The 25,414-nt window shown below is 39.1% G+C and overlaps 1 protein-coding gene across 5 annotated transcripts in view; it reads right to left on the reverse strand.

Annotated features, from left to right (window-relative positions):
- Positions 1 to 6,202: 6,202 nt before the first annotated feature.
- EPS15L1 (epidermal growth factor receptor pathway substrate 15 like 1) overlaps positions 6,203 to 25,414 on the reverse strand; it is a 46,481-nt gene continuing 27,269 nt past the window's right edge. For 2 of the 5 annotated variants that reach the window (XM_012571229.5, XM_030257031.4), the window contains 2 exons: positions 16,104 to 16,309; positions 11,277 to 11,499 (listed from right to left, as the gene is read on the reverse strand). In XM_012571229.5, the coding sequence (XP_012426683.4) occupies positions 11,353 to 11,499; positions 16,104 to 16,309 (353 nt within the window). In that variant the 3' untranslated portion in view covers positions 11,277 to 11,352. Of the gene's footprint in view, positions 11,500 to 14,905; positions 16,310 to 25,414 lie in introns of those variants that run through there. The other 3 variants (XM_030257029.4, XM_030257033.4, XM_030257032.4) reach the window with 3 other exon arrangements.

The following is a 25,414-nucleotide window of genomic DNA, read 5'->3' on the forward strand; positions in this document are numbered from 1 at the left end:
CTTTTATTCTCCTTTGAGATGTCCCTGTTACTTTTTCCCTGATGGCTGGATCAGCAACCACCTGATTGTGTTTCAAATTCTCGACAACTGTAACAAGACACTTAAAAAAAATCTGAGCCATGGATTTGTCTGAAAGAGATAACAGAGTGAGTAAGGTACTCTCGGTGGTAAATAAGACATAGTACAGTGCTTTATCAAAAAATCAAATAGGAAAGTAGATCATATTCAAAATATACTTCCTAAAAATGGTTAAGTAAGCAACACTGCAATTTCAGTCTCATTTCTAGTTTATGCTAGACTATTTTAATAGCATTCTTAATGTTTTCCAGATGCAGTTATAGTTTTGCCAGCAGTGTGTGGGTTTTTACTATAAATTTAAACACTGCATTTTTGTAATTATGGGGGCTTATTTTAAGGCATTCTTGTACATAAATTATCCTTGTTCTCAAGAGCTCAGTGCAGAATTCCAATAGAACAGTAGTGGAATTCAAGCATGAATTCACAACACAGGTTAAAATACTTTCATAACTCATTCCCCAAAACTTAAATTCACTTCATAATTTGTAGTGCCACCTAGATTTCAGGAGTTAAGACAGTTATTAACTATTTGGTAGGGGAAATCAGCCAGGAATCAAGATTCTGAAAACTAATTGCCAGTAAACTGGATACTGCAACATCTAGAGCAGTAAAGACAGTTACAAAAGTCAAATTGAGCCCCCCAAAAATTCCTCAGAGCTGTAAAGGAGCTCAGAAGGCCAGGCAGTAAATCCAAGCTGTTGTTCTGACACTCTGATGGGCACCCTCTGTCTTTAGAGCTCCTGTGTTTTGGTGAGTTTTGATACTTGTGTGTTATTAATCAAATATGCAGATTCAGCCTAATACTGCTGCATTTTTTCCCTTGACATATGGATTCTTTGAACTTGGTTTTAATCAAGATTGTGACCTTTTTTTCTGACTTTACTTGTTAGAATACGCAAGAATGAAATCAACAGGAATGCAGTTAGAGTAACTACAAATATAGCTGTTCTTCTGTGAAAGCAAAGGCTGGAGTTGTTCATGTGGAACAGATGTATTTTGGGCTTCTAATCATTGGCATGGAAGAACGAGTTCCACATTTCACTTTTGTAGCTCTTTCAAAGTGAAATATAAGGGAGCCTTAGTGTTTCCTCATCAAAAAAAAAAAAAAAAAAAAAACCTCATTTATTTGCTAGAAAAAATAAATTGCACAATCTAATTCCAGAAAGTGAGGATGACTTAAAGATGTTCTAAACTTGGCACATTCATTGTTGCAACAGTTCTAGGTATTTCCTTCTCTTTCCCCATAGCTGAATATTTTCATATTTCATGCCCTTTGGTGTTTATAACTTCAAGAAGACAACTTTTAAAATTCTTACCCTCATCTCTTCATACTCCCCTGGCTTTCCCTTGCTCTTTCTGAAGAACTGGAAATGCTTGTAATCGTTCCCAGTTTTTTGTTATAACCCAGGTTTCAGTAACATGGTGCAAGCTTACAGGATTCCCTTTTTTGTGATGCAATTTAAAAGACAAGGAGGTGTGACACCTCAGCCCCAAATCTGCCTTGGGAAGAGCTTTCCAGTGAGGGAGATCTTGGAAGCATCACAACATCACAGCACAACTTACCTGGCTCTGCTTGTCCCCAGCCCTGTCCTGACCTCTGGCTGGTCTGAGCAGTTCCCTTCCCTTCCAGATCCTCAGCCTGGAGAAGAAAAGGCTTCAAGGAGAGCTCAGAGCTTCTCCCAGTGCCTAAAGGGCTCCAGGAGAGCTGGAGAGGGACTTTAGACAAGGGCTCAGGTGGCAGGACACAGGGAATGTCTTCACACAGCAGGGTTAGATGGGATTGGGAAAAAATTCTTCCCTGTGAGGATGGTGGGGGACTGAAATAGAATCCCCAGAGAAATTGTGACTGCTTCATCACTGGAAATGTTCAAAGCCAGCTTGGATGGGGCTTGGAGCAGCCAGATCTAGTGGAAGGTGTCCCTGCCATGGCAGGGGTGGAACAGGATGGATTTTAAGCTCCCTTCCAAGCCAAACCATTCTGGGATTTTGTGATTCAGGACAGAATTGCTGTGCCACTGAATGGCACGAAGGCATTGTGTGCTGCTCAAGGCCTTTGTGCAGAAATAAATGTCACCACGGTCACCAACCCATAAAAAACCCTCATGTGGCTGCTCTGCAGCACCCCCACACTGGGTGCTTCTCCTCCTCCTCCTCCTCCAGCCACTCAGCATGGGAGCATCCAAATCTGCCTTTGCTCCAGGTGAGAGTCTGGCTGTGAGGGTTATCACCTCTGCTGCCTCGGCTCCTGCTCACTAAAAAGTCTTCAGATAAGACAGCTGATATCTGCTATCAGGCAGACATTTGTGTTACCAAACAGTGCTCAGACCCTGATGAGCAGTGGAGATGTGCAAAGAGAAGCAGGTGGTGCTCTCTGAGTTTTCAGATTTGTGACTCAGCTGAAAATAGAGCACAGGAATCCCCATACATAAATATAAAAGACCTCATATAAAAATGATATAAAGTCAGTCCGCTGAATGTGGGAAGGGATGGGGGGACAAAGCACTAATAAAAGTTCACAAGAAACTTTCTTGTCATTGTTTAAGGGAGGGCATCTGTGATAATAGATGTGTGGTCTTTACAGGAAACTGCACGTTCTTGAATCTTGAGATCATCTCGTAGCAGGAAAAAAAAAAAAAAAAGAGATGCTGATCTCATTCTTCTCACATTCTATTATGAGTAATTGTCAACTCTCTTTTTTCCCCCCCTTTCTTTAATTGTTTTAGATGAGTACATCCAAAGATACTCTGTAATTCCAGTGATCTACCCAGCCTCTCCTAGCCAGCAGGAAACCACTCATGTTCCACATCTTCTAATAACTGACCATCAGGTTGTCATCTCTTAATTTTGTTCTAATTAACCATCTGCCTCCCAGGGAGCATCCACAACCTGCAGCTATCGTGGATTTGATTTTGACATACCAGGGAAAGGAAAAAACTAGAGAAGTTGTAATTAAACCTGATGGGAGGAAATGTAGAGTCCATTGAAAACAAGATTTTCACAAATATTAATATAAGATACCACAGCTATGGGGTCCCTATTGTTGTAAGATAGATTGTGAAGTGACTTAGAGCAGTTTAAGTGCAGAAATAAGCAAATTCTGCACAATGATCTTTTAGTAAATATTGCTAAACTCAGATACCATCCAGAGCAGTCACTGCTCAAAGTCGGATCGTTCCACGTGGAGTTTCAGAGCGTTGTGTTTCACTCTGCTGAAAATGGTTTTTTCTCACCCACTGACTCGAGAAGAGTTAAACTCTGAGATGGGACCTCAGTGTCAGAACACACTGTAATTCTGAAACAGAGCAGGGCCAGGTCCAGCCGCTGCAGGGCCCAGTGTGGCTCGGTCACCTCTTGGCTCTTGAAGGTGACACAGCACCCTGTGCTCACCCAGCAGCAATCCAGCAGCAATCCAGCAGCAATCCAGAACCAATCCAGAGGCAATCCAGCACTGGTGAAACAACCCAGCACCATCCCAGCACCCTATACACAACCAGCACCCAGCAAGCAGCAGGCAGGACACTTTCAAATATCTTTTTTCTTTAACACTAAAGTAGAAGGCTGAACTAGAAATCCCCTGGAAGTTTATTTTAGATTCAGTATTGTAGCTAATCACATCTGGGAGAGCTGAAGCTTTAGTGCTGGACATGGCTCACCTCATGCAGGATGGGGCATTTCAGCCTGTGTGAGCTCTTGGTTACTCACAGCCATTTACAAACTGCCTGAAAACATTGCCTGGCTCTAAACTTTGGTCTTCCATCCACAAGAATGCCAAAATAAGTTTGTCCACTCTTCAAATTATAGGATTGTGTGGTTCTGTGGTTTTCTGTGGTAGAAGCTCTGTGGTTTCTTCAGCTATTTTGTGCACCTCTAACACAGAGTAGCTGTTAGGCTTTGCTTAAATTGAATTTTTGAAGCCAGAACCCCAAGCTCCAGCAATTTCTTTTGCTATATTTAGAAAAAACAACTACAACAAAGTCATGTAGCCATCGCTATGGTAACTAGTAAAAAATTCATCCCAAACCCTGTGGAATTTAACAGGGAGAAAGCCATTCCCATTGCTATCATCCAAAACCCTCTTGGTGGCATCTACAAACAAGCTCTGTATCATTTGATCCCAAACCCATTCCCTGTCACTCCAGCTGAGATTGGGAGCAGCCCCTGCCACAAACCAGCTCCTTCCACTTGCACCACACAAAGGATGCACAGATTTATCCTGAACTTGTTAGGTAGAAAATATATTTGATTTACTCTTTTGAGGTCTGATTTTTCAGCCACAGTTATTTGATCTTACAATATTTACTGCAGACACTAAAGAGGAACTATAAGGACTGCTTTATAGAATGAAGAAGGGTTAACTTTACCAAAACCTCCTCTCTCTCAAGGAGAGCAGAAGCAACCAAGTTTTCATCTGCTCTGTAAGCACTGTTAGCATTATTTACCTGCTTTTTTACCTGCTCCCATTGTAAATCCTTTTCTGATTTCTGATTTTAGCAAATCAGAAATTTTCTACCTGTTGTTGTGAGCATAAATTCAGCAAGACAGAAACTGCAGGTGAACTTACCTGGTACAGGTTTATAACTAAATAGGGTATTGCTTTAAATCACTTTTACTTCCGTTTCTTCTTACAGCTCAGAGCATACCTGGGGTTCTGACTCATTATGTCACAAAGAAATATCTGGAATATCATTTGGATATGATCTTCTGTGATATTTAATATGTCAGGTGAATAACTACTTAGCCTGAGGCTTAAACACAAAACAAAAAACACACAAAAATATCCTCAGATCCCATCAACCACGTTTTTGCAGCCTGTGTGCAATGACAGCATGAGTTTTGTTATCTTAATTATTTTATATTATGTTCGCAAAATAAGGGATATGAAGTGCCTGGATGTCCTTTCTGTGGAAGCAAGGGATGGGCAGAGAGCACAGGGCTTTTTCATTCTGAAAATCGTGATCAAGGACCTTAATGGGAAGTTAAACAGCAAAAAATATCTTATGTAAGCTGCTGGCAGAGCCCTGTGAGATTTCATCAATTAGGAAGGCTACGGTAATTTTACGAGATGCTGCATCAGCACCAATAAAAAGTTTTAATTGTGGTCATAACATTAAAAAAAAATTTTAAAAACCCAACCAGACAGGAGGGACTCAGAGTGACTACACTGATAGTCACATCCAGCAGATGGGAGATTCAGCAATTCGAGAGATAAACCTGACAGCAGTCCCAGCGTGGGAGCTCAGAATTCCAAGAGTAGAGCTGGGTCTGGGACACTTTTCGGTTCAGTCAATAAATGCTACAGTTTGTGCTTGAGTTTAACAGTTGGGCTCAGACTTTGCACAGCTTTTAGAGTGAAATTTCCACACCCTGAACAGAATGGTGATGCTTTTCTTCCCTTCCCAGTGAAGGAGCTCTCACGCCATGCTGGGTACAGGGGGGTCCTTTCAGATTAAGATTTCAGATTTCAGATTAAGCCCAGACAATGTGGATGAGGAAAACATTGGGGGAAGCACAGGGATGAGAATGCTGAGTATGTCAGACCCCAGAAACTCAAGTGGGAGCAACACATGGAGGGCTGGATCATGGTTTTATGAGAGATGAAAAGCATGACACGATGAGAACTGGGGAGGGATTGTGCCCCTCTGTAGTCAAATCCTCCAAAATGGGAATGAACTAAAAATAACTGAGGGAAACCTGCCTTGGCAAGCTGCTGCTCACAGGTGAGCAGGAGCAGGCAGGGAACAGCTGGGAGAAGAATGAGTCAAAGTGAGTAAATGGAACAGCCCAGCTGGGAGGTGTGTTTTTCCAGGCAGCCAAAGGTTGTCTCCAGTGATCTCCCCAGCCACTCCCGGCGGGAATTGCCAGGACAGCCACACTGATTGCTTGGGAAGGGTGTGGTGCTGCATTTGGGACTGGTCTGCTCAGCCCAAATCTGCCTGGGACAAGGGAGAAAAGGAAGGACAGGAGGGAAAACCGTCCAGGAGGCACCAGCCAACAATAAAAAATTTCAGTGCAGAGGATAGAGCTGTTCTTCAAAGCCAGATTTACAAATTTAACATAAAATCTTGTGAAATTGTGGACCAAAAAAAAAAAAAAAAGTAAAGAAAGAGTGCTGAAATCTCAGAGCTCCAAAAAGTAACTTTCATTTATTATATTAAACAATAACATTTCTCTTATTATATTAAACAATAAACACATGAGATGGGTTAAAATTAAAATACCTTACAATTTGTTATAACATTTGAAAGATAAATATAACCACAATAATGTACATATTTGGAGATATTAGTCAGATTTAGGCCAACATTGCAGTTTCCACTTTGTGTTTCCACCTTTTCAGGTCACACTGAAGAATGATATATTAAAAGGGACACCAGAAGAGCACTCTGTACTTGAAACAGCAGAAGGAACCACAGTCACTAGGAGTTTTCCTTTGAAACTTAAAGGGAGAGGCAGAAGTTGGAAAAAATGAAAATTCAATTTTATAACAAATTAGCCTTTATTTATAAAACTTTCAAGTAAAAAGAGCAGTATATCAACTGATCAAACAGGTGTGTCAATGAATTATAGTTAACATATTTACTCTAAAAATAAATCTTCTATGATTCCATCATACTCCAAGCAAAATTCCTTTCTAAGAAAAGATGGTTGTTGTGAAGTCTACATATATAACCAAATATATAACCAAAAACTTGGCTGTTCCACTAGTATAGGAAGATAATTGAATTAGATCATTAACAGCAGAGATCAATTCACATCAACAGAGTTCCAGCTCTAAATGAGGATTAAGCAGAAATGAAATTCCTGAGAAGGAGGAATAAAATGCTGAAGAAAGGAGAAATCAAACTCTTACACAAGGGAAAGCCACAATTCTACTTGGACCAAAACTCCTTGGGCCATGGTTCTACAGAACAAATATTCTTCTCAATGGAGAAACACTAAAGAAGAAATAGTAACCCCAAAAGGATTATAAGAAGAATTCAAGAAAAGTGCGTTATCCTTGAGTGTAAGATGACAAAATAATTTCTACAAGAGTGCCAACAGATTTTATGGATGGGAATTAAAATTAAATAGGCTTACATAGACACAGCTTGGAATTTCCTACACTTTGAGAGCACAGTGCATGGAACAAGGTACAGGAAGGAGTGATGACCCTCACAGGGCAGAGGTTCCATAAAGAAAAAGTTGCCTATATAGAAATATTTCCTACAGCATTATTGTGGGAGTATGAATTTATGAGCATCTGGTTTTATTGCAGGGGACTGGGAGGTTTTACAGTGAGACAATTTGAAGGTAACTGAGGGAAAGTTAAAAATGGGAACACGCAGTTCTGTGAGGGGCAATGTGGTAATTCCATATCTGTGCCCTATGTCTGCACATGCAGGTTGGATGGGAATAATTGTCTGTCTGTTCTGTTTAACTGCTGTGCCTCAGTGCCCTGTGCAATCCATGAGTCATTCCAGTAGTGTATACTCCATATAAAACGTGTGCCACCATAAAACCCTGCCAAACTCTGATTGCTCAAGGTAGCACAGAGTCTAATCATTTATCTAAGCAGAAAGAAGAATCACCCCCACTCTTTCCTCTAAGCCAAATATGCAATGGATATTTGTTCCTCCTGAAGTAAAAGCTTAGGTGGAAATGGAGGAAAACCAGAAGTGCAATCCAGATGACAATTATGTGCAACCAATCTAACTGGAATGAAGCAAGAAAAACATGTTTTCCACCTTTGCCTGTGACTGTTTGGGGTGTGTGTATGAGAACAGCTCCCCACAAATAATTTTTTAAAAGGAAAATAAAAAAAGGAAAGAGGGAAGAGGGAAACTATGAGCAAACATAGGAGAAAATTCACTGCCTCAGCCCAGAGAAGAAAGATGACATGCAAGATCAGCAGTTGAGCCTACATTCCAAACAGATACTTGGAAAGCTACAAAGAATGTGAAATGACATCCAGTGCAGATAATTACTACTTTCTGCCAGGGTTCTCTTACACCTGGCACAGCTAATGAACACAGTTTTTATGTCAGTGAAAGAAATCGCGATACAAATTGATTAGAAATCATTTCTCCTCTTTTCTTTAACCAGGACTTTGAAACTCTCAGAGCCAGGAGCTAATCTGAATTTCTGTAAAGATTCCAATTCTGTATCCCTCTGTGGTTACAGAATTCATACATACACACAAGCTTTAATATATAGAATATATATGCATATTCTACATATTCACTGTATATATACATTTTATGTACAGCACAAGGAACTATATACTGGACATAGCATGTGGACATGTATATACACACACTATGATTACATTATACAATACTCTCTCTATATATATATATTTGTATATATACACATAGACACAAATAATATGGATCTCACTGTACACTGTATATGCACTGGGGGTATTCACATTTTCCATATCTTACAGTGTATGTCTTTGCTCTGCCCAAATAGCAACAGGTCTGTTTGTGCTTTAAATTTCACTGGTCTGGAGGAAGAAGAGCAATGTCTTGCAAAGTTTTGCCTCAAAGAGCAAGTGCAGGTATTGTACAAACACTGAGTTACAGCGTGGGGAAAGAATGTGGGGAATCTTCCTTTTTATATGGAAAACTGTATTAAATACAAAGTGAGAAATCACAGCTAGGTTTTCTTCTACTGCAGTGACAACATTTTGAATCAAGAGTGTTTCAGTAAATTTAAGGTTCCTAAATCTAACACTGTGCATAGACAAATGTTGTGTTCTGTCCCTGTTCATTTGTTGATCTGCAGTTACTGTCCAAGCAAATATGAGGAAGAGTCAATAAGGAAATACAAATACAAGTCCTAACACTCTACAGAATGCTGGATAAATTCACATTTCTGCCTCTCTGCTGGACATCTTGAAAACATCATCTCATTGGCCTAGAAACATTATAAAATCAGCGGTTTTGGGCCCTGACAAAGCAACAGAACGTCTTGTTATGGTACAGAACTTCAAAAATGCATCAAGCTATTTAGTCATGCACCTAAATACTAACTTATTAGTATTTATTACTCTCTAGATTTTATTGTAGCAGAAGAGACACCAGAAGGACTCAGGTCCAAGTGAAGAGGAGGATTTTGCACATGGATACAGCTTATATAACTGTACAGTTATATAGTTATACAGTTTGTATAACTGCACTGAGAATCCTGCAGCCACTTGCTTTTGAAAATTGCTTTCACAGCAAAAGTTTTATCATGTTACCTTAAAGACAGACACAGGTTAGCTCTCAGAGATTTAAAGTTCTGTACACCAAAGAAGAGAGAAATTTTTGTCTTTTAGTATGTTTGATCATGTAATCAAACATATATTAGAGAAAAATTACTGCAATGGGAAGGGACTTCAAATCAGGTTCTTCAAAATTAGAAAGAGCTTCTATTGCATCCCAAATGGCTCATTAAAGGACATTATTAAAGAGCATGATATGGTTGGTTTTGGTATTAGAAATAAATCTCTCCTTCTGAGGAGAACAAAAGGTTTACATTATTTGTAGTACCATTAGCACAGGAGACACACAGTAAAGGGGAGTTGTGACTCCAAAAATAACACCCTAAACACAAATAGATGTGTGTGTCTGCACACCCACCCATCCACCTACCTCCCTACAAAAGCCTGAGACTACAAATGCCACGTCCTGGCTGCATTTCAGAGCTGAAAGCCACCAAGATGCTAAAAATGAGCCAATCTGTGTCAGGAAAGCATCCAGGATAAGGCAATCCAAACAGAACAGGGAAAGATCGTTTTCAGTCACTGAGCAGGCACTGTCATTGTAGCATGAAAATAAAAGTAAGGAAGCAAGGACATAAAAAATAGAAATGCATTAAAGATGATGAAGGAATATCACATTAAAAAAAAATAAGAGAAAATTACGTAAGATAAGGGCCACATCAGTAAGAACACAGAATGTAAAGCTTTTGTATTCCCAGAGAACAAAGGGCAGGAAAGAAGACTGAGGACATTTTAAAATGCTGTGCTAGATCCCTACTCCACAAGACAGAAAACTCCAAGGCAAACACAACTGAAGTTTTAGAATTCCTGTAATCAGAAAAGGCATTTCTAGTAAGCAAATTAAATTCACAGACTTATTTTTTCTATGACATGTCAAACACATTCTGTGTTGTCTTTCCCAGGTGGAAACATTCAGTGCATATAAAATCTGTTCCTACCTGGTCTGAGTCCTGCAAACTGGATTTTAGAGCCAACCCAGACAGTTCTGCCAGAACTGATGTGTGAATGTGTATTTGGCAACTAAAATCTGATTCAACTTGGCTTCATTTCAGCTACAGCTGCTTGATCTGTAACCCCAAAGAGGTGGAACTGAAGAAGCAGAGGTAGAGACTGTCCCAGAGAGTCACTTGGCTAACACAGCCTAGTCTGTGCTGGCAGCTGGAGAAAATGAGGGTACAGTGAGTGATAGGGGTGAGCACTCCTCAAACATGGCAATTTTTCCACCACTTCATTTCTTGATGTCACATTAAAGCAGCACCCAAATGGGTATCACCACCTTGCAATCCCATCTGCTTACAATAAAGCAAATTCTTACTTTGTGATTTAACTGCTAAATTATTTATCCCATTTACTATAACTGAATTAATTCCCACTTTTAGTCTTTTACCATTATTAAAAATCAATTCAAACAAACCTTTAAATTAGAAGAACTACTAATTTCTAGTCTTCAAATTTGTATTGTTTTATAGAGTTCACTGTATCCACCATATATAAATTGTCAGATTCTTTTGTAAAAGCCACAACTTCTGGATAAAAAGGGACCATCTACTAATGAATTTAGGCTTTGACATAGATGATGCAGAAGAAGTACTGATTAGCCTACCATGAATTATTAAATAAATGCAACAAGTGAAAGCTAATTCTATAAATATTCTCTTTTTATGACATTTTCTTTGAAATCCATCCAGCAGCCTCAAAGACCCAGCAGAATTCAGGTTATTAAAAAAAAAAACAGATTCACAAGCTGCAGTTTACTCTATGCAACATTTGTGTTTCAGATAAACTTTCAGTACCTCAGGATTACACATTAGATTTCTTACAAGCAATAAATTTGATCTAGAACGTATCATACAGCTTATACAGTGTTTTCCTGCAGATGATGCACTCGTGAATCCACACAGAGCCTGTCCTGTTTAGGTGTGAAGGTGACTAAAAGTATTCTCACAAATATAAACCAAGGATTTCGTATTTTTATAAAAGCTTTGCTCCAAGGTTTCTCTTGAACAGGGTAAAGGCCAAGACCCTCTTTAAGAGTTTGGCATGTCAGCCTTACTGAGAGCAATGGCCAACTCAAGGTCTTCTTGTTCTTGTCTCCTCAAGCGAGCCAGTCTTTCCTGCTCTGCTTTTTCACTCTCTCTCTTCGCCCAGGCCAGCTGCTGTTCCTCATTTCCAAACTAAAAAATGAAAATGGAAAACCAATTAATGAAGTTACCAACCAGCTCAAAGAAATTATGCAAAAAAAAAAATATATAAATAATCAGACTTATTAAATATACAGCTGAAGCATACCAGGCTGTCTTAGGGCAGTTTTAGATTGACATAGAAATTCACTCACTGGTTTCCTCACTTCATCCTTTATTTCCTTAATTTCTTCCTCCTTCACTTCCTCCCTTGATTTATTTCCTTAATTCCTCCTTCCTTTACCTCTTACTTAATTTCCTTAGTTTCTTCCTCCTCCCACCTGGAAATTAACCCACATGGGATGCAAGTTCCTGCATCTGTGGCTCAGTTAGATTATGAAAACTGCCAAAAAAAAATCCTCTACAAGCACAAAAAAAGGAAGTTAATGGTTATGGTTTGGAAGCACAGCAACTACAACCATTTTTAAGAATAAATAGCTGGTAATGGTAATAGTTATTTATTCTTGTGCAACTGCACAACAGAGTTTTATTGTGGGAGTTCCTGCTTAGGGTGAAGGGTTTGAGAAGTGATTTTGGACACTGCTGACATGTGGGAAGTTTCATCACCAAATCAAAAGTTACCCAAAGTGCTTCTGTTGCTGTTCATAAAATACACACCGAGTTTCACCAGTAAGAAATAATGTGAGAGAATCCAATCTACTTCAGCAGAGAACACTAAGAAAATATCACACTTTTAACATTCAGCTCCTGAACCTGTTTGGGCTCCCCAAAACACAAGCACGGTGCAGCAAAACTTGTCCAAAATTATATTCTAGGATTTACCAGTGAAGGATGCAAAAGTTTGCTTGTTTAAACTTTTTGAACAAAACCTGAAACTGTTTTATTGAAATCATAGAAATTTCAAACTCAAATATAATCTGTTCCCAGCTAATTTTAACATTTGCTGAGGAGGATGGGAACAGCTGTATGCAAATGTTTGCATTAAAACTCACTTCTAAAATCGGCTTTTTGGTTTTTGTTTTTGTTTATTTGGGTGTGTGTTTTTGGTTGGTTGGTTGGTTTTTTGGGGGTTTTTTTTTGGTTTTTTTTTTTTGAGGATTTTTTTTCTGTGTGTGTGCAGGAAAACATATTATTTGTGGAGAAAAATTTCAGCTGGATGTATACTGCAAAAATTCCTTGTGGCCCAGGACATGGTGACTCTGAGCTGTGCCATGGCACAAACGAACACAGCTACACCTGCCCAGAGCAGCCTGAAATATTGAACTGAGTGTTAAAATGAGTGCTAAACCTTGCCTAGCTGCAACATTTGTGATAGTCCCTCCCCAGCCTCTTCTTCCACTCTGCAGCATACCTGCAATTTTTATTTTTTATGTATTTTGAAATAAATCTGTCTATTTGAATTTCTTTTAACCCAAGCCCTCATTTACTCATAATTTAATCATGCCTCTGGATGCTCATCATTCCCTATTTTTTTTTCTTCCAGTATGACTTTAGAGATGGTTTGATGCAAAAAAAACTTTTCTTCATGCAATATCTCTGCTTTCATTGCTATAAAAATTTAGATGAGAATCTTTGCATTTGATGCTACTGAAATACAACAGAAGTGTAACACCTTTTGATATTGTAAATTAAAATGGAGAAACCCTACTACATTCCTCATTTAAATAATGTCAGCTGCTAGGTAAGATTGAAAAGCTCGTTGAGATTTTAAATAGATTATTTTTTTCAAGGTAAAGACAGATACAAAAGGAAGCAGGAATTCTCTGCTTAGTCCAGGAATTTAGGCAGATCCAACAGCTGGGATGGAAAATGAATGGTTACTATTCTCAGAAATACAACATGGTCAAACTATTTGGGATATTTATTTAATGTTGAGAATTCTTTATGAGAATTTAATGGGATTTTTTTTAATGTTGAGAATTCTTTATGAAAATTTAATGTTGAGAAAAATGTTTTACTTCTATGGCTTCCATTCTAGGATAAGGCTTCCAAAGTTTAGGAGAGTTCCAACTATAACTTGTTTATAGGACACAAGTTATATTTTTGCAGTTAAAAGTGCTGAGTGGAAAAAAAAAAGGAAAACTAAGCAAGTGATTCATTGGAAACAAATCTGGATGTGCCTTGTTACAAATGGTTGGCACAAAGTACAATTTACAGGAGATGACTCTCACCATTGAGTAGTGAAATAAATACAAAACAGTTCATTAATGCCACAGATTGTCTATCAAAAGGTAATTTACAGGTAATTTAATACAATAATTTTTTTCATATGTCCAGGTTTCAACAAGTCTATAAATACGTGTGACAAGTGTAATTGCATTAAACCTTTCCTTTTTCAGAAGTACAGCCAGTCCCAAGGCAGAGATGAAACCAGCAGACTGCAGCAAGACTAATCAAATCACAAAAAGCTCCACTAATTTGTGTGTACTGAATTTCCAGATTGTACTGAGACAAAAAGCTTAGTGCTTAGTGTTCTGTTTCTTGGCAGAAAAATGGATTTTCTTGTTCTGTAAACTGCAGCTGGAACCCAGAAATACCTGAAATCTGAGCTACCAAAAGACTGTTTTGTTCCAATGAATCATATTTAATGACAGCAACAAAGTTAAGGATGCAATGAAAATATACACAAACTCTGGGTGCATGAATTTGCCAGTGTGTCAAAAAACCACCAGATTTTCCTACTAAAATATAATGAAGGATCTCATGTTCTTTCTTGCAACAGTCAAGGATTTAAATTAAAAATCAGGTTGTTTGATTATTCAGTTCTACATTAATCTGTTCCCAGACTCCATGGATTCAAAGTAGACGTCAAAAACCTCCTGTAAGTAAAACTGATTTTCATTTCCTTTTTGAACAAAGTTTCCCAACCATGAGGCAAAGAGAGGCACAGTATTCTCAATCATTTCAAGGTAATTGGCACATTTAAAACATGGTGCAGAAGGATTAGAAATTGTCAAGGGTAGCAGCATGATTGTGTCATAGAAAAGGAAAAAACCCATGAATTGAGGAGAAAAGGGATCAAATCTATCTTTTCAGCCAAATTCAGTCAACATATCTTTTTTTTTCCTACAGGAGGAGAAATTAATTCAGAAAACTGATTTTAAAATTTATTTCATTTGATGAAATGCCATTTAGCAGGAATTATTAAATGGCTACTGTTCATTATCTCATTTTTTCTACTGTTCCTTATCTTCTAAAGTTAATCTGAGCTGAGAACCTGATGGCACAGCAAATTTAACCCTGGAGCAACCACTAGGACTGGGATCAGAGATTTTGGTCAATCATTTGATACAATCACTCAGAGTGAACCACGTTTTAACTTAAGAAATACAGTCTGGAAAGTACGATGACAACTGGGTAACAGTCACTCCATTCCATCATTTGTCTTTCATTGCAGGAAGAAATTAGATGTTGTTGAAGAAACTTCAGATAAAGCAGGTTTTGTGTCTTATTTTTATTAAGAATGTCACCAGTTTGTATACAATCAGAATTTAACTGTGCAAATCCAACTAGCTGTGGTCAAACATACAACAAATCTTGAACTTGGACGTTTCAAAAGTGATAAATTAAAGCCCTGAGGCCAACTAAAGTCTGCACAGATGACCTCAGCTAACAATATCCAATAGGGAAGTGATACACATTTAATATTAAATAATAACTAGGAGAAAAAAACCCCAAAACATTAAAAAGAAACAAAGAAAGATTCAGCTTAAATATCTCCCCTTGCTGAACACTGACCTGTGTCCAGCAGGGTTAAGGAACAGAGTAAGTTTGCAATTTTACTGCGTGGCAACATGAGAAAACAAAAACATGTGAAAGGAGGAAGAAGCCTGAGGCTGTGGATGGAACAGATTCTATCCACTTATGGAAGCAATAAGAACCACACCACCATTGCATTTACAATGGTTCCCAATTCCAGCACTAAAACCAAAGCCAGGCTTTGGAAACCCCAATATTTTTAATTGAATGGGGACCTGGCTTTGTTTCCAAACCTTCTGGGACTGTTTTCTGGAATGCAGTGTGGACCTTTCTATCTTGGTTCTACAAAACCATTTTGTTTTCTCTGTCTTTTCTACAACATCAGTAACAGAACAAAATTCAACAGCTAAATTTTCAATTTCTGTCTCAATTTCTGTGACTCTCTATGAGCACAATCCATCATATACAGCAAATGTCAGATTTGTTTCCACAAACAGTTACAAGTACTTATTAGAAACTTTCCCTTCAAGGATTTCCTTCTCAGGATACGGTGAAATTGCTAGAGAAATGTTCAATATCAATTGTTTTTGATTCTTTACATCATAGGCTCCCAAAAATCCATTTACAAAATAGCCTCCATGCAACAAAAACAATACACAGATTCTTCTACAAAGAATTTGAGAGTAAAGGCACACTGTACTAAAATAATTTAAATGCACATAAACCCTTGAAAATTTAGTATGAAACTTCTTTTTTATTGAAATAACGCCTTTTTATTACAGAAATATTAATACAAAAACAATGAGGACAGCATGAAGGTACTGAGAGACAGAAGCCAGGGAACAGTAGGTTTGCAGGTAAGACAAAAAAAAACCCAACAGAGATTGCTGCAAGCAGAGCAGAAAGTGGTTTGCTCAGAGACAAGGAACTTAACTTACAGAGCTGAAGTCTGCAAACCCCAAGGAAGAGTCTTTAGAAGTTTTACTTGAAGAGGAGGGAGCAAATGGATCTTTTCCACTAAATGGGTCCCCAAACCCCTTTTTACTTTGAAACAGGTCACTGCTGTCAGCCCCAAATGGCTGGAATGGATCATGGGGCTTGGGAAAATCTGCAGACCCAAGGTGGCTTACAGGAGTACTTTTACCTGGAAAGTTTAGGAAAAACAAAAAAAAAACAAAAGGAGAAAAAGAGAAGTTACTTACCATGGACAATGCAAAGCCCTGAAATAGGAAATTGTGCTGATACACTTAAGCATCCTCCATCCTTCCTGGGGTGGGTGAAAATTTAACCAAATATGATGGTATTCATTTCTCAATGCAAACCATCTAAAACAGTTGTTTATGTAAATGGATTTATTATCTTATACATACCAAAATATTAATACCATCAAGATTTTAAATGATGAAACCCATTATAAAGACATTTGGTCAGAAAAAAATTGACAAGTATGATTTTGATTTTCCAGGATTAGAGATAATTCAAGTTTAAGTTTGGTATTATGTAGAAGACAAAATAAAAACTCATGTATCACTAACAATGAGTCATGTTAAATAGGATTAAAGAGTAACTTAGCTGTCACTTGACAGAATGCCTACATTCTGATTTTTCCTGGAACTGGTTTTTCCTTCTACCACCACATACACAAAGAAAAGGAGGCTGATTAAGAAATCACCTCGCTCTAGGGTGTTTGCTCCAAACCCACCTTTTGTAGGTGACTGTTCTTATATTCCACCCCAACAACAAATGACATCACAGGAATTACTGTGCATGCTCATAAATATTATGTGTATATTTCAATTGTTGGAATTAAAGCCTCAGTAGTTGATGATTAATTCCCCTTGTCAAAAGACTATTTTGTGAGGTCATATAACTAAACAGATAGATATATTTCTTCTCCTCCTGCCCCACCTTAAAAAAAAATATTGTTCCTGAGAAGTGTTCATCCAGCATCCATGGAAACTATTCCTTGGGTGAACATTCTTGGTTGCAATATGTACTTGATAAAGGAAAATCTTGAAATATTCTTAAACAAATACTTACAATTCTCTGCACATTAACCTGAATTTCATATATTATTTGTAGCAATAGAGCTGTTTTGAAATATCCAATTATTTGAACTATAATTTAATAAGAATCTTATCATTCATTCCCATTATGACATACATACTAGGAAAGGACAGAGAAATTGAATAAAAGCCCAAATTTCAGAGTGTACTTGGCACACCTAAGTCATAGCCTGGGAGCTTTTCAGAAAGTACTTTGGTAGATGCTCATGAACTTCACAGTATGTGCTCAGATCTGTGGAAATACTTTTATCAAAGGGAAATAAAGATCAGCAAATTTACACTGAATAAATGACCTATCCAGCAACTTCCAGTAAATCCCAGCTCAGCCTCTCCTACCCCAGGGCCAGCCAAAATCCATCCTCAGCTGGCTTCTGTTCCCCAGTGTCACAGGCACGTGTGGACAGGGAGATAAGGGAATTGGGTGTCCAAGGAGCTGAGAAAATCAGGTTTGCATGGAGCTGAGGGAATTTGGTATCCAGGGAACTGAGGGAATCAGGTTTACAGGGAGCTGAAGGAATCTGGTATCCAGGAAACTGAGGGAATCAGGTTTACATGGAACTGAGGGAATCAAGTTTACATGGAACTGAGGGAATTGGGCATCCAGGGAACTGAGGGAATCAGGTTTACATGGAACTGAGGAATCAATCAGGTTTACATGGAACTGAGGGAATCACTCAGGTTTACATGGAGCTGAAGGAATCACGCAGACTCTCAGTGCAGTGGCAAGGTCAGACTCAGGTGCAATACTGGCACCACTGGCAGACATCGAGCTGCATGCAAAGTGGGAAGCAAGCAAGTCCCCAGCTGAACAAGCAGACAGAGAGAGACATGGAATACAAGACATGTGCAGAAGGAGATAGAACTGGATTTCTTTAGTCCTGACAGTGTTTGAAGGGAACTTGATCATAGTCCTGCAAGTCTTTCCATCAGGAAAAAGCTGAATGGATTTAAACTGGGCCAAAAGAGATTCACATCAGAAAATCCACAACATTTTTAAAACTTAAGGGTACTCCAGACTGCCTAAGGAACTCACAACATTCATAGAGTCAGAGAACATCCTGAGCTGGAAGGGACCCACAGGGATCACCCAGTCCAACCCCTGACAGGCACCACAACAATCCCACCCTGTGCCTGGGAGCATTGTCCAAATGCTCTGTGAGCCCTGGCAGCCCTGGGGACATGACCATTGCTCTGGGGAGACATCCTATCAACACATCCACCAGGTTTGAGAAAGTTTCTAGAAATAACACTGGTTCAGCTGCCTTGAAGCTGGAAGATAAAGGAGATCTCCTAAAGCTCACCCCTGCACTATTTTCCATGGTTCAGTACGTGCTCCATCCTGGATAACACATGTGACATAGACACACAGATCCCCATGGCAGCAACCACCTGTGTGACTCCTAAAGAGAGGCAGATCAGGCCAGGGCTTTGTCCTTCATGGAAGCAAGTGACAGATTAATCAGGAAATTGTTCTCCTCACCAGCACAGACCCTCCCTCACCGCACCTGCCCCTCCACAGGGCACCTTTTGTTCTCTGGAATGGAGGGTTGCACTTCCATCCTGCCCATCCTGGTGGCCTCCAGATCCCACCACTGCCACAGCCATCCCATGCCAGGGGACATGCAAGCCTGGCAAGGGATGAGCAACTCAGCATTTTGTATGTAATGCTCCACAGAAAAGAGCAACTTATTTTAACTTGTTTTAAAATTAGAGTCCTAGAATTCCATAATAGTTTGGGTTGGAAGGTACCTTAAAGCTCATCCAGTGTGGACACGGACACCTTCCACTAGATTGGGTTGCTCCAAGCTCCATCCAAACTGGCCTTGGAGAATTACAAAGAGAATTAAAGTATCTGCATTTCCAACTTCTGGTCAAGGCAAAACAAGAGCCCTCTAAGTTATTTCCCTCTTCTCTATTGCCAGTTACCAGCAAGGAAATTGCCCCTCATGCTTCACCCCGTACTGCACAAAACCAATTTGGATTTATGGAGGTAAAACTGACCCATTTTAAGCTGCTTTTTTTCTTAGGTTCAATCTTCTGCTAGCGAAACCACTTTGTGGAATTGGTGACTGTTAAAACAAATGCTGGGTTTGCAACGTATTTGTTCAGCAAGACTGGTTTTTCTGGGTGGCCTGTTTAAGGTTTTTGCACAAAGCCCTGGGTGGTTTTGAACCTGCACAGAGCATCAGGGTTTCTCGTGCTTCATCTTCGCAGAAGATCACAAAGAATCACTTTTGTTGTAGAGGAAATGTTACCATGTAATAAGAGTTACTGCTAATGATATTGAAAGCTTTCATTTTACACACTGAGTGCCATTTTCTTCTGATTTTTAGATGTTAAAGAATAGAATAGGGTGGTAATTTTTCTATTTTGGAAAAAACAAAAAAAGTGAGAGGGAAACCCTTATGCAATGAGGTTTATCTTTTGCAAAGCAATTTTAAGAGCAGCATCTACTCTAATACATCAACCACGAGGTTGATGATCCACAAGGACCACCAGGTCCAACTCCAAGTCCAAATCTCTCTCTGTTTTAGTGCCCTTTGTACGTTGTTCACAGTTTGCTTTATCTGCCACACTCTGCAAACATGGTTTTGAGGTCTGGCAGAAGTTTGTTTGGTTCAGTTAGATGTTCAAATTTTCTCAATTATTGGCTACAAATTAGTAAGAACAACACCAGCATTATCTTTCTGATGTCTTTGCTGACTTAGAACAAGTGTAAGTCTCCCATTGTAGTGTGTGTACACTTAATAACACAAAGATTTTTGTAGTCCCATGTTTAGTGTGTCAAGAATGTGGGTATGGGATTTCTACAACATAAAGCAAAAGTACCCAAGCCACAGTAAAAGGTTATCAATTGTACTGATGGACATTGGTAAAATTGCAATACTGCAAAATACAGTTATAACTGAGATTGCATTAATCTTCCATTTGCTGGAAAATGTTCTATTTGTACATGACTCTGCTCATCGTTCTGAGGTATGGCAGGCAAACAGTTGTAACCCTTATTTGATTTTTCTGCTAATAGTTTCAGGAGAAAGAAGTTCAGAAAAAAGCAAAACAGGTCCTATTCTGAAACCACAGCAGTTTCAGCAGTTACCCAAGTGGTGCACCCAAACCACACCGAGGACTCACTTCAGCAAAAAGAGATGATGAACAAAATGGTTTACCACAGCAAGTGCTGTTACTTACAGTGAACTCCACCCATACAAAGGGCTTATCTAATTTCATACCCCACAGCTAACTTGAGTTTGGAGGGCTGAGATCTGTATTTCAAAGCAAATATAACCTCACTGGTAGGATGCAAACACAAAATTTGTCTTATTGAATTACAAGATATTAACAATGAAGAGAAATATTTAGAACTGTCTCAATATTCTATGTTCCAATGCTGGCCCTGCCTTTCTGCTTAGAAGAAGATCTTGTTAAATGATGAGAAGCAGCATTTTTCCTGCCTTTGAAGCCTGGATGGATCATGCTCATGGGTAAACAGGAGAGAGTGGAAATGACACAACTTTAAACTTTCACTAAACAAGGGCTCATTTCCAGGATACCTTATAAACTGAAAAATAGCCTTTAAGAAGTCAGAGTTGTGCCGCAGAGGATAAGGAGTGATAAGGTGAGTTAAGTCCATACCTGTGATTATACCTGAGCATACAACCCCAGGACTCCCACCTCTCCTGTTTTTTCACATGGCAGAAGAAGCCTCAGGTGCCTCCCAGCACATCTTTCTCCTGGCAGTTTACCAGATTCACATCTCATTCCCACCTTACTCAGCATGTTTTCCTCCATCCTGTTAAGATTATCCAGCTCCTCCAGTGATGCAGAGTAACACCTTCATAAGCTGAACTCACAGAAAAAATTACTAGTTTCAAACTTTGCCTGAAGGTTAATTACACTAAACTAAATTTTCTCCAAAATACTTGGGAGGTCTTTGTCTTCAACAATTTGATATTTCAAACTCAACTATCTGATAATATTCTTTGCAAAAAATCACAACATGTTTTTTGCAACAGAAGGGGGAAGTTTTCCCTTGCCAAACCCCCTCAGAACTGTTTTTTGCTTAATATTTGCAAAGTCTGCACCTTGAGTTCACCAAAAGCTTCTGCTTAAGAGAAACATTCTGCCAATCTACAAACTTCTTGAAAGGTGAGAAATCGTTACACATTCAGCCCAACAATCTGCTCTGAAACAGCTTCTGGACAATTTCTTTCAACCATCAGTACTGAAATATCTTGACTCTCACAGGCCAGCACAAACAAGAGAATCAAAGCGTGAATGGAATTTTTAGCTTGTGGCCAGGCAGGTGCTCCACCCATGAGTCATTTATCCTACACAACAAGGGATGCCTGTGCTCTAATGCAACTGTCAGGTCTTCTAGAAGGCATGAAAAATAAAAAAACTTTTCCTGTCAGTCACAACTTTCAGGCTGATTTTCTCACTCTCGGCTACAGATAAGGGGAAAAAAAATAAAGGTAAACAGGCACCAGGGTACTTGTGAATAACTCTGGGTGCTGAAAAAGTTCTAAGGAAACAGGTGTGTGGTATCATGCACAAATAAACATCCCAACACTCCTGTCATCTCACAGTGAGTAAAGAACAGAACTCAATACACCCTGCTCTAGATCAAGAGACTGATTACCCATAACTTCCATAAATCCACATAATTTAGAGTTAAATCTAAATTAAATCAAGGGAATTATATAACATTATTTTTCTCTCATTAACACAATCCTTTCTTTTGTTCCTAACTCCTGATTACCTCCATTATACCTAACATGGCTTCTTCCTTTTAAAATTCATCTGACTAAATACATAGAGCAGATGTCTACACTGGGACACTGTCCATGGTGCAAGTAAAAAAAAAAAAAAAGTTCCACAAAAATGTGATGTGTTTAAACACTAAGTATTCACAAGACACCATTTTCTTTCAAGATCTGAACTCAGTAAATGCACAAAACAAAGCATTCAGACTTAGGCCTGCATTTACAAGGAAGATACTGAATAAATTATAGTCTTAATTTTGATCTAGTTGAGACAAACTCACATCTTAGGCAAACACACTACTAAAACCCATTTATATGTGCAACTCAAAAAGTAGCAAAGATCTAAGCTTTCTTTACCACACTGAAAAGTGTCAACAGGAGGTCAATGTGCACTGCCAGTGCTCTTGGGCTGCCTTAAAGATGAGAAATAAGTTTAAAATTGCAAAAACAGTCAAACCATAAAATGCCTTAAATTTAGAGAAGTGACACGTACAAAAAAGAACTATATTTATCGTTGGCATGAAGGAGGAGGAAGCATCAAACACAAAGGAAGGGAGCAGCAGAAGCTGCACAAACATTGCCTGCACTGCCCTGAGCTGAGCCAGCAGCTGGTTACACACAGAAGGAGCAAGAGGCTTCTGCAATGGTCCCAGGGGTACAAAAGTCACCCCCAAAGAGTGAATATAAAACTTTGAGTTGCATAATTCTGGTCCAAAGAAGCCTGGAACACGTCTGCATGGGTGTGATTATCTGGGTATCTAATCAGTAAAGCTTTGAGGTCAAAGTGCCTCTTTCAGGATCCCACTCGAGTGGGCAAATCCATCTGCAATTTCCCCTGCAAGCTCCCTGCACCACAGAACAGAACAAAAAGATGCTCTGCTGGTAATTTGTCTTGCACTTCTAGCTTCTCTGGGGCTGGCAACAACCTTCTGCAACCACACTTCAAAGGATAGGCAAAGGATGCTCACCCCAAGTCAGGGAATTGGGTCACCCCAAGTTAGGGAATTAGTGTTTCTGTAAGTGATGGATTACAACATTCAGCACAAGTAAGTTTGCAGATTGGTTCAATAAACACAATATTAAGATCCTGAAGACCTCTTAAGATCTTAAACCCCTGACCCATTTTCATGTTTTTAAGCTACCAACAGGTTCAGATATCATTTATCAGCCAACTTGCAAGATGAAAAAACAGGAGTTTATCAGTCAGATTTTGCTTGAGTCAGCCTTTTCTGTCTTCTTTGGTGGAACAGCAAAATACATCTAGCAGCCTTGTAATTAGTGAACACCTTGATTGATTGAATTCATCAGTAACATCATTACTATTATTTTGTAATAATTTCTAGTCACTCAAACACTCTGCAAACCTTTGTGTTTGCACTGAGGTCTGGAGCTCCAGAGAGCCAGGCCCCTCTGAGGGATCAGGGTCATGCTTCCAAACCCAAGGCATGCTACTGTCCCCTTTATTTTTTCAATATTTTAACATTTCAAAACCATAACAAGTAATAAAAACACTGTGAGAACAACACTGAAGCCCTAAACTCAAAAAGGTTAATACAGAGGTGTAAACCACTAACCTCTGAAAAGCCAATATTCAGTTGCCATCATAGACCAGAGCTACAAAATATAAATGGATCACTAAACAAAGCTGAAGTTTTTTGACAAATTCCCCATGTGCAGCGTGGAACAGTAATTTACCAATGGAATTTATTTTAACACCTGCATTTCAAGTAGCAGCTAAGTAATCCCACTAATTTATTTCTGATATAGGTTGAATTCAATACATTTAAATTTACTCAAGAGGGGCTGTAGACTCCTCATCCCTGGTCTAATGGAAGGTGTTCCTGCCGAAAGTAGGGGGGTTATAACTGGATCTTCAATGTCCCTTCCAACACCTATCAGCCTGAGATTCTCCGATTCTATACATTCCAGGTTACATTGTATTTTTCTGCTATTTATATATTGGCATCCCAATGAAAAACTCAATTTTTTAAGTGCACTATCATTTTAAAAGTTCATTATTAACATAATATATACACAACCTCTATTAATCACTAATATACAATAACATAAATGATAACATTTATACAAGCTAAAAATTATTTTATTAATAAAAATTATTAAAATAATTGCGTTTCTTAAATAATCATTGCAAGAAAGCAGCACACTGAAACTGAAAAGTGTTGTTTTCTTCCTGTGTTTTTAGGACTTTTATTCTTTCAAGGTTAGAAAGGTGAAAACCACTATAAGCAAGCAATGAAAAATTAGGAAAGGTTGAAGGTTCTTCCATGAATATCACAGAACCCCGGAATGGTTTGAATGGGAAGGATCTTAAAGCTGAAAGGTAAGAGTGCTGCCAGCACAAAGTCATGGAAACTTCGAGGATGCCAGTTTGCAGGCTTCAGGGTGACTTTTGCATGAGAAGCCCTTTTGAACCTACTGCCATTTCTAGGGTTCTCCATGCATCCTGAAATTTGGGTACTTCATCCATCACTCCTGGAATCAGGATTAAGCCACAATCACATTCATCCAAGAATTTGCTGATGGCAAAAAATGTTGTCTCTGAGCTTCCCCAGCAACCTGGACCATCAGAAGTTGAGCAGGACCAGTAACATTTGTTTGGAGGATGCCAACTAGTGACACTGACTATATCCTGTCATTTTAGCACCATGCAGGAATACTGAGTGGTGGCTATGGAGCATGGGTCACTGAGTGCACCAGCAGCCCTAAAGGCACTAAACTATCTCTCTGATACTTGTGTGGGTTACCTCTCCCATCCCTAAGGAGGCCTAGAGGAACAGGCAGTGCTAAAACCCAAGACAATGCAAGGTATCATTTTCAATGAGAACTGATTGCATCCTACAACTTGGTGTGCCTTGTCCCCTTGGAAGCCAGGTCACACACACTCCTGTTGTGGCTGATGGGGAAGGAACTTTCATGTCTGAAAGGGTGCACAAAAGGCAGACACAGCATCACACCTGTGCCTTCTCCCATCCTTCATGAACAGCATCACTATGGCATCACTACGGCACGGCACGACCTGCTGCAACAGGAGGGGTCAAGTGTTGCTCATCCTCCCTGGATATTGAGAGGCTTCCTTCAGGAACTCCAGGGCCTGACAAGGAGTCCAGAGCATAGAGAGTAATGTGTCAGATGCTTGTCAGTAGTGGTTAATCTCACTGGTTAACAGCGCTGCTATAACCGCAATGTGGAATGCATGGGGCTGCGCCGAAAGGAAGTGGTAAGGGTGGGGCATGAGCACTAGCTCCCACGATCAAAGCACTACTTTACTTATAACCCAATCACTGACACCCACACAGCAACTTCCTGTACTTTAAAAAAAAAAAAAAAAAGAAAAAGAAAAAGGAAAAAAAAAAATCTGTTTCTCTCTTTCTGTAATCAACAACTTTTACCTAGAAACTA

This window comes from Taeniopygia guttata, chromosome 28 (assembly GCF_048771995.1).
Source record: "Taeniopygia guttata chromosome 28, bTaeGut7.mat, whole genome shotgun sequence".
NCBI classification, from domain to species: domain Eukaryota; kingdom Metazoa; phylum Chordata; class Aves; order Passeriformes; family Estrildidae; genus Taeniopygia; species Taeniopygia guttata.